At 33.1% G+C, this 8,601-nt stretch overlaps 2 protein-coding genes across 3 annotated transcripts in view; one reads left to right on the top strand and one right to left on the bottom strand.

Moving 5' to 3' along the window:
• The first annotated feature begins 1,183 nt into the window (after positions 1 to 1,183).
• LOC101514252 (mitochondrial uncoupling protein 3) lies at positions 1,184 to 3,674 on the top strand. Of its 2 annotated transcripts, XM_012714582.3 has the most exons (4): positions 1,184 to 1,301; positions 2,192 to 2,713; positions 2,995 to 3,142; positions 3,284 to 3,674. In XM_012714582.3, the coding sequence occupies exons 2-4, from the start codon at positions 2,339 to 2,341 to the stop codon at positions 3,535 to 3,537; spliced, it is 777 nt and encodes a 258-aa protein (XP_012570036.1). In that variant the 5' UTR covers positions 1,184 to 1,301; positions 2,192 to 2,338; the 3' UTR covers positions 3,538 to 3,674. The 2 variants fall into 2 exon arrangements, with proteins under 2 accessions (XP_012570036.1, XP_004496092.1); XM_004496035.4 differs by having other exon boundaries at positions 2,995 to 3,674.
• A 514-nt stretch (positions 3,675 to 4,188) lies between these two features.
• Positions 4,189 to 8,601, bottom strand: part of LOC101513682 (putative E3 ubiquitin-protein ligase LIN) — a 9,260-nt gene continuing 4,847 nt past the window's right edge. Inside the window, exons 7-18 of the mRNA XM_073367617.1 lie at positions 7,892 to 8,601; positions 7,358 to 7,502; positions 7,007 to 7,264; positions 6,608 to 6,917; positions 6,397 to 6,521; positions 6,190 to 6,309; positions 5,978 to 6,103; positions 5,336 to 5,458; positions 5,142 to 5,252; positions 4,807 to 4,950; positions 4,465 to 4,713; positions 4,189 to 4,366 (exon numbers count right to left, since the gene is read on the bottom strand). Coding sequence (XP_073223718.1) covers positions 4,349 to 4,366; positions 4,465 to 4,713; positions 4,807 to 4,950; positions 5,142 to 5,252; positions 5,336 to 5,458; positions 5,978 to 6,103; positions 6,190 to 6,309; positions 6,397 to 6,521; positions 6,608 to 6,917; positions 7,007 to 7,264; positions 7,358 to 7,502; positions 7,892 to 8,601 — 2,439 coding nt within the window. The 3' untranslated portion in view covers positions 4,189 to 4,348. The remainder of the gene's footprint in view (positions 4,367 to 4,464; positions 4,714 to 4,806; positions 4,951 to 5,141; positions 5,253 to 5,335; positions 5,459 to 5,977; positions 6,104 to 6,189; positions 6,310 to 6,396; positions 6,522 to 6,607; positions 6,918 to 7,006; positions 7,265 to 7,357; positions 7,503 to 7,891) is intronic.

Below are 8,601 nucleotides of genomic sequence, written 5' to 3'. Positions count from 1 at the left end.
TAGGATTTGAACTCTAACTTTTAAGTTTTAACTCTAAAAAATGAGAATTTTATTTGCAACCCCACAATTGTATCTGCTACCTATTCAATACACATGAAAATATAATTTTACTCTTTTTACTATTTATAATAAGTTTCAAAATAGATAGTTTTGATGTTTCAAATGTTTGAAATAAGGATTATATTTTGAAAATTTGGAAAGTTTTGAAAGTTTCTTAATATGAAAAGTTTTGAAAGTTTATAAATATGAAAAGGTTCGAAAGTTTTCAAATCGGGAAAATTTCGAAAGTTTTTAAATCTAATTTTTTTTTTGAAAATTCTGGAATTTTCGATTTCAAAAGTTTTAAAAATTCTATAAATTTTATGTTTCGGAACTTATAAATTTTCGAGTGCCGCTTACTTTTGATTTTGAATGTTTTAAAAGTTAAGGTAATTTTTCTAAAACTTCCAAAGATGGTTGAAAAAAATGAGAAATTAAAAAATAAGTTTTTGTATACAGTTAAAAGGATAAGTCATAAGTTTATATTTTTACTTGAAAATGTGACAAATTTAAGTGTGAAGTGTAAGGTAAAATCCTCTTAAAAAATTTATATCTTTTATTAGAATAATCGTCAAATTTAAAACTATACATGAAATGTGAAAAACTTTTGTATTATATTTAATAGAATCTCAATGTATTTACGGATAAATAAACAAATCAACAGTATTTGAAAAATGTCAGAATACGTAAAAAAAATATTGTATAATTTTTGCTAAAAAAATACTACAATACTTAATAATACAATGTTAAAATAAAATAATTAATGGATGAGATATTTCAAAAATCTGTAATTCATTTAGAAATGTACTAATCGAGAAATCTATCGTATATTATATTCTACCACTTTTATCATTTGACTCCAAAACATATAAAATATCATTTGATAGTTAAAATTTTAAAATAATGTCAAATTTTTTTATGAATGTAAAATATTTGAATGAGATTTTTTCAAAAACTTTAAAAATATTAGAAAATTTTATATGTAATTTTTTAAAAAAATATTAAAACTTTAAATAAATGTAAAAAAATTTAGGTATAGTTTTTCTAAAAAATAAAATTTTTAATAAAAGTAAACTTTGAAAATACAATTTCCCGAAAAAAAAAAAAAAATTCAAAACTTTTTTTAACTTTCGAATTTTTTATTTATCAATAAGAAATTTAAATAGCACACAAATATTTCAATTGGCAATGGTTCTTCTTCTCCACGATGTCACAACAGAAAGAATACGCATAAATTGAATTCAACGGCTCAAATGTCTGAGGTAATTTTCAATCTAACAATCGTGGAATCCATCATACCCCTGTACCTTGTGAATTGATTAGGTGTATTCGTGATTTTGGTGATTCTATATTGTGGCTCTGTGTTGTTTAATAAGTGAAATTTAGATAAAACCCTTGCTTTGATTTTTCATATGCTATTGAGATTTGGGAAAATATTTTTAGCTGGATCCTAACCTTTAAAAGCAAGCCATTGTTATTTCAAATTAAATCCATTAATTTTTTAATTTAACTTGAATGATCGAACCAGAAGTTCAACAACATTCTATTAGAATTCTTTCGAAAAATCAAAGTTTTTTGTATCTCATTTTGTTCAAAAACCTCCAAATTTTCCCTTGGATGAAGAATTGAGGATACATAAGCTTCAGTTGCACATGAACAGTTGCTCAGTTCATGTGTTTCAACTGATAATATTTCACTCTTTTAGAGCTATCAATGCAACACTGAATTATCTAATAGCAATGCAAAATCTTTGCCATGGCAGCTTTTATTTTAATTGTAAATGCTAATGAGTGCCCTAGGCTAGAGGCATTATTTAACAAGTAAGTTGTGATAAAAAATTGTGTATTTATCATTTTTCTAATGCATCAAAATAACTATTGAGTTTAAAGGTAGTATACTAATAGTGTAAATCAACTTTACGCTGTCGTTTAATCATAACTATTCAATCTGCCATATCATATTGTAGAGTTCTTAAAACAACAGCAGGTATCTAATTATTTGTTACTGTGGCGAATTATTATCGGTTGTCGGTGCAAAATAATTTTACATTAATAATACATCTCCTTTATTCTCATAACTATTTTGTATGCTGAACATTAATTTTGTGTTTAAATGGGCAAAGTTGACTGGTTTAAAACTTCTAAATGTGTAGGATTCATCAAGAGTGTGAAAATATAAACTGATCATGCATAGCATAACTGTCAGCAGTTCACGGGTTCCTTGAGTTGATTGGTTGTCTTACAATAGCACTGTGCGTATATGAACTTTTTGGTGAGTTGGGTCTTTCTTGCATGTATCCATGAAATCAGGCCATCAACAAGGTGGAGTCGACACTACTCACACTAAGATTTTAATAACATCATTGTCGGCAATGGTGGCCGAGTCCACAACTTTCCCCATAGACCTGATCAAGACTAGGCTCCAACTCCATGGTGAGTCAATTTCCTCAAGTCGTTCAACTGGTGCATTTCGAATAGGTTTAGACATTATTCACAAACAAGGTCCTCTTGGGCTTTATAAAGGCTTGTCTCCAGCAATTTTTAGACACCTATTTTACACACCTATTCGAATTGTTGGGTATGAGCACATGAGGAGTGTGGCCTCTGCCAACAATGGGTCGCTCTCTATAATTGGCAAGGCTTTTGTTGGTGGAATCTCTGGTAGTATGGCTCAGGTGAGAACTACATGGTCTGAAATGAAATGTGTTGAATGTTGGTGCAGAATTCTTGTCAATTTTGTCGTTTCTCATAGTAAATAAATAAGATTCGTAATTGAACTTTTTTATAGCTTTTCAATTGAAAATGTTGAGCTATGAGGTAATTTCCGGTGCACAGTAACATGGAAAAATTTTGGGGACGAATTATTGTTTTAGCTATGAGGTTTTTAATCAACTGCTCAACTTTATATTTTTCTTGGAAAATTACAAATTTATATTATTTACAATTAATAGTACAGGTTATAGCAAGCCCGGCTGATCTTATCAAGGTGAGGATGCAAGCTGATAGTCAAATGATGAGCCAGGGTCTTCAACCTCGGTATTCGGGGCCATTTGATGCTTTGAACAAAATTGTTCAAGCTGAAGGATTTCAAGGACTGTGGAAAGGTGTTTTTCCAAATATCCAAAGAGCCTTCTTAGTGAACATGGGGGAATTAGCTGTTTATGATCATGCTAAGCAATTTGTTATTAAAAGTAGGATAGCCGAGGATAATGTTTATGCTCACACATTAGCTTCCATCATGTCAGGTCTTGCGGCAACTTCTTTAAGTTGTCCAGCCGACGTTGTCAAGACTAGAATGATGAATCAGGCAGCCAAAAAGGAAGGGAATGTCTTATATAGTAGCTCCTATGATTGCTTGGTAAAGACAGTTAAAGTTGAAGGATTAAGAGCACTCTGGAAAGGTTTCTTCCCCACATGGGCAAGGCTTGGTCCATGGCAATTTGTGTTCTGGGTTTCCTATGAAAAGTTTAGAAAATTTGCTGGGCTCTCTTCTTTCTAAGATAATATTTTGATTTATGCTGTTGAACATTCATTCAAGATAAATTCACAATTCACAGTCTTAAGACTGAGTGTACACACCCAAATTTCTTTATGTTGTTTGTACCATTATTATTTGAAACCATTTATGTGCTGTTACATTGTCTCCAAGTGCTACTACTTTTTTTTTCCAACTTTCAATTTATATTGCTCTTATTTATTTAAGGATAAATTTCCCTCCTTTTTAACTAAAAGATAATTAAGTCACACTATTATCCCTTTTGTTATAGTTAATAGCCTGTTTGTTTACTACTGGAAACCTAGTTTGTAGAAAGAAGAAAATTTCCTTGTGGAAAAATAACCTCAGGAAGATGTGTTATTTGTACAGTTTGTGACAATGGGAAACAGACCTCAAATTACTTAAAACTTGAAAAAAAGACAGACGGCGAAATAATCGGTTTTAATTGATTGATTTAATTGACAATTATATCAATTTTTCCACATTCTTATGCGTTACATACATTATATGATATGATATGTGGATTAAATGTTTCAACTGTCTCTTTCACTTTGTAGTTGAATTAACAACAATGAGATGCTTGTGCAAGTTGATGTTGAGGATGGTGTTGTACCTGCATATACTATACTTCAATTTGCACCTGCTTTGTATACCTTTGACATAGAAGATCTTATTTGGATAATATAATTTAATAAATAATACTGTTTGACTAATGAAATCCTATAAAATATGTATGGAACTCAAATAGGTAAAACTCATCAGCAATTCATTTACATGTGGCAAAAGGGGTGTTATACTCGTCCACTTAGTGTGCTTAATCCAAAGCCCAAACCTGCATCAAGAATCCATGAAGAAATTAAGTTACCAGGAAAGAAGCTGGTTAGTTTGTGATATGACGATTCATGACTGCAATTATGATCAATGCCTAACCTGGATCTTTCCATCAGAGGAACCAACAAAAAGCATCATGCCATCAACATCTGACACTAATGATGTAATTTTTGTATGACCACCAGCCATTTTGATGGAAGCAACCCGGGTGAACTTATCTTTTAGCCATACTTCAATGGTGCCAAATTTTGTACCAGCAAATATGAAGTCGCTGTTGACGGCTACACGATGGACGTCAAGTCCAGTTGAGAGTGACCCCACCACCATTTTGGAGGAAAGTGAAAATATCTTACATCAATTGAAAGAAAAGTTAGTTATGCAAGAAACTATGCTTATCTGTAATGACAGTAACTTTGGTACAAAACAAGAATCGACGTATACCTTTCCTGCTGTTGAATCAACAGAGGTACCACAGGCAAAGAGGAAATCATCATGAATTTGAAGGGAGTGTATGCTTTGTTTTCCCAACAATTTTTTTGTACCAGTGAAGAATGAATTTGATGTGTGTTTGGACAAGTCAACCTCCTGCGATCATTCAGTCCATAATTTTTAAGGAACATGGACAATTTCTAGAGAAGCTTTTGCATGTTTTGCTAGAGTGGCATATTTTGTGAAGATGGAAAGAACATATGGATCTTAACTCTTAAGCAATGTTTATTGGTTGGTTTACTTCAGATAAAGACACTGCTAATGAAGCAAGGTAAAGGAAAGTTTACCTGTATGCTGTAACCAGAGCAACCACAATACAGTCTGTCCCCAGCAACAGCAAGGCATTTCACATATTTACTGAAATTGATGTGCTTTGGAGCCCCTGACCAATTAAAAACCTGTAAATATTGAACTTTATCAATTTTATCTTATGATGGAACTAGATTTGTTTATGAGTTTTTCAGCAACATATTAGGCTTGCCTTAACTCCTGTTCCTTGAGTTACATAGCAAGCTAATTCAGCATTGGCTACTAGCTCAAACACTACCTCCTTAACATCATAGACGTCTGTACATTTAATCCCATCAGGTTTAATTGACCAAACCTGTACATAAGAAGTATTATTCAATGGTGCATATCAAGTACTATGATTAAGCTAGAGGATCAACAAAAAGATGCAGGAAATTTGGGAAGTTAACATGAAGGTAAGTCAAGATGTCGAGTACTATTGTTCACTTTCTATTGCTTTCAGTTATTATAGAGTACATGACAAACAATAAGAATGTACAGCATTTTCTATGTTAATTGTTAAGCATAGCCATTTCTATTTGCTTATTCCATTAAAATTCATTAACCATTTAGTATATGAAAGTACTCTTCATTCCTTGTCAATAAAATGCAGTACTTTTTTTTTGTTTTTTGTTTGTAGATATATAGTAGTAACTTAATCTAATCTGTTTTTCCGCAGGCCTCAAGGGATCTGATGATGAAATATGTGAATATGTCACAGATAGGAGTCACTCATCACCTCAAATATTAGAAACATTAATAGGTATGCACAACAAAGTACTAGCCAATCAAATATTTGACCGATTTTTTTCGGTGACATAGCATGATCAGTTACCCGGATTGTTTTGTCCATGGAAGAACTGTATAGTCTATCAACCGAAGAACAAAGAGACGTAATAGCTTTTTTGTGCTCACGAGTTTCTTGAATTACTCGTGGTATTCTCTTCCTTGCGTCCCATACCTAGGAGGAAGTCTTATTGTTAAAAGAAACGGCTAGGCACAAAAACACACACAACCACACTGTTTCTGATTGTTAGGATACTCTACCTTGATAGTTCCATCAGAATGTCCACTGAAGACCTGACCATTCAGGTAATGCAAAGAAAGGACCTCTCCATTTGAGCTCAAATCCAACTCAACTACTTCTTTACAACTCCACAACTCTGTCTATAGAATAGAGAATTAAAAAGTTACTTTTCTAAGTAGAAATATATTATATGAAATGAAGTATATCTAAATCACCACTCCACTCACCACATCAACAGAATTTAAGTTTAGTAAGGCTTTCAAGATTTCAACTGCCACTGTTGAATATTTCTTCAGCTTCCTCAAGATTCTATAGATACTTTTAGCATAAACTCTAAGTGCTTCGTGAGCGGCTGAAACATTGCACTTTATTATTTAGTGTAATTCTTTGTATAATAAGCAGGTAAATAATGTCTACAACTAATATAAAATAACCTACTTGGATCACTAATGAAAGACTTCAAAGCTAGGGCAGCCAGGATCTTTTCTTCTAGGTTCTTGGATGACTGAAGGACATTTATAAATTCCTCAAAAAGGGATTTCCGAGCAGCGTCCCTAAGACCAGTATCAGGTAGAGTAGAGAGCATGTGGGTGAGCCATGTGGCAAGAACAAGGCAAGATTTTGCCATCTTTAATGAGTTGCTCTTTAGACATTCTTCCAAAGCTTGAAATATTGAACCGTTTTCATGATTGCAAAGTACAAAAGCTACCCTTTTCTGCCAAGAGTTCATGGCATTTTCTTCATCCTCCTATGTAAGAAAAGTTTGTATTAGTATCCTGAGAAATCAATTATCAACCAGACCCAAAATAACAATCAAAATGCCACATATCCCCGAACCATTGTTTCCATCACATCATTTTCATAGTGTCCCAATTGCTCAGCCTTCATTAAAGCATTGTAAGGTTGAACGAATCCTGCAATCTTCAGCAACCAAGCTTCGGTATATGACTTTCCTGAAGAAGTGACATGTCCAATAAGAAATAGTAAAGCATCTAGAGCCTTCATTTGAGTATTTGAGAAGTCCTTTTGCCAAAGTGCTTCTATCAGTGTCTCTACTGCTTCTTCCCTGTAAATGCTCATCTTTCGTGGCACAACCTGAAGATTTGACAAGAACAAAATATATCGAGGCAACCAGAGAGCATCAGTTACATTTTAATAACAAAAAATTTATGTAACAAGGCTACTAACCAGAAGATCAAGCTGAAGAAGAAGACTGGCAACAGCAATTTGATGTTCCATTGGAGCCATCTGAAGATATACAAGAAATGTATGCATTGTACTGAATGCTCCTTCATCCTTGATTATCTGTAATATCTGGTTGCTGAACGTCCTCCTGTAAAGCATGTCTTCATAGTTTAGTTAATAAACACAAACTGCCTTGTGTTAAACTGTGGGGAGTGTTCAACAAGAAAACATTTACGTATGCCTATAGCTGTTTGGTATGAAAATTTATGCTTTTCTCATCTAATATGAGTTAATGTTGGTGAAAATAGGGTATCATTGTTGCTTTAGTTTCTTCAGTTTAGTTTAAACATAAAGGTGGTACTTCTCAATTGAATAATCATATAGTTTCTATCAATTTCAAACAATTAGCATTGAGGGACTGAACTCCATATTATGCATCTTCAAAATATTGAACAAGATGAAAACAGAAACATATGAATTTATGTTTCATTGAAGTAAATAATTGAAGGGAAAGGGAAGTTTTTCTCATTGTAATACCTATTCAATCGAACCAGTTCTGAGAGAAACTCCACACAGGTTCCTCTCACGCTATCATTTCCACCGTGAAATAATTCGAGAACAGGTGACAATTCAATCCTATTTGCAATTGAGCTCTTGCAGCTTTTTTCAGCTTGCATACAACACAACAGTATGGAAACGACAGACCTCCTTCCTTCTGTTCTGTCCAAATACTTTACTATGGCCGGAATTCCATTTGCTGAGATAACACTTGAAGCATTGACAGACCTGTTATATTCATCCCCTCCCATTAAAATTTGCTCAAGAACTGCTATGGAGGCAGCTCTAGGGTCTATAGCTAACTGAAAATCATCTATATCCTCATTTTTGTTCTGGATCACTTGGATAAGAGAGGGTATAAGTTCATGTTCTGAAAGCTGAGCAAAAACTGGCCTTATTTGGTAAATAAGAAGTGCAGCCTCAGACAAACCATTCTTAAGTAGAGTAGCTAAGCAATCAAAATCAGAATCTACATTATTAAGTGTTTCTCCAACTCTTTCGTCTGCAAAAATTAGCTCGGAAAGAATATAAATCGATCTTCTCAGAACTTCTCTATTCAAAGAAGCTGAAAGCATTTCCACTAAACCACTTATGACAGTTGGCTTTGATAAATAAGAATGAATCTGAGGATCAGTCTTTGAATCCTTCCACAATTTCGCTATTTCCAATACAGCTTCTTCGCATTCCTG

This window comes from Cicer arietinum, chromosome 4 (genome assembly GCF_000331145.2).
Source record: "Cicer arietinum cultivar CDC Frontier isolate Library 1 chromosome 4, Cicar.CDCFrontier_v2.0, whole genome shotgun sequence".
Lineage (NCBI taxonomy): Eukaryota > Viridiplantae > Streptophyta > Magnoliopsida > Fabales > Fabaceae > Cicer > Cicer arietinum.
The sequence above is the reverse complement of the archived record's forward strand: the minus strand, read 5'-3'. Positions and strand labels throughout refer to the sequence as shown.

Excerpts from the sequence above, each read along its gene's own strand:
- LOC101514252 (XM_004496035.4), top strand. The coding sequence starts at position 2,339 with ATGAAATCAGGCCATCAACAAGGTGGAGTCGACACTACTCACACTAAG. Across the intron at positions 2,714-2,994 it reads TCTCTGGTAGTATGGCTCAG|GTTATAGCAAGCCCGGCTGA; the intron begins GTGAGAACTACA and ends TTAATAGTACAG.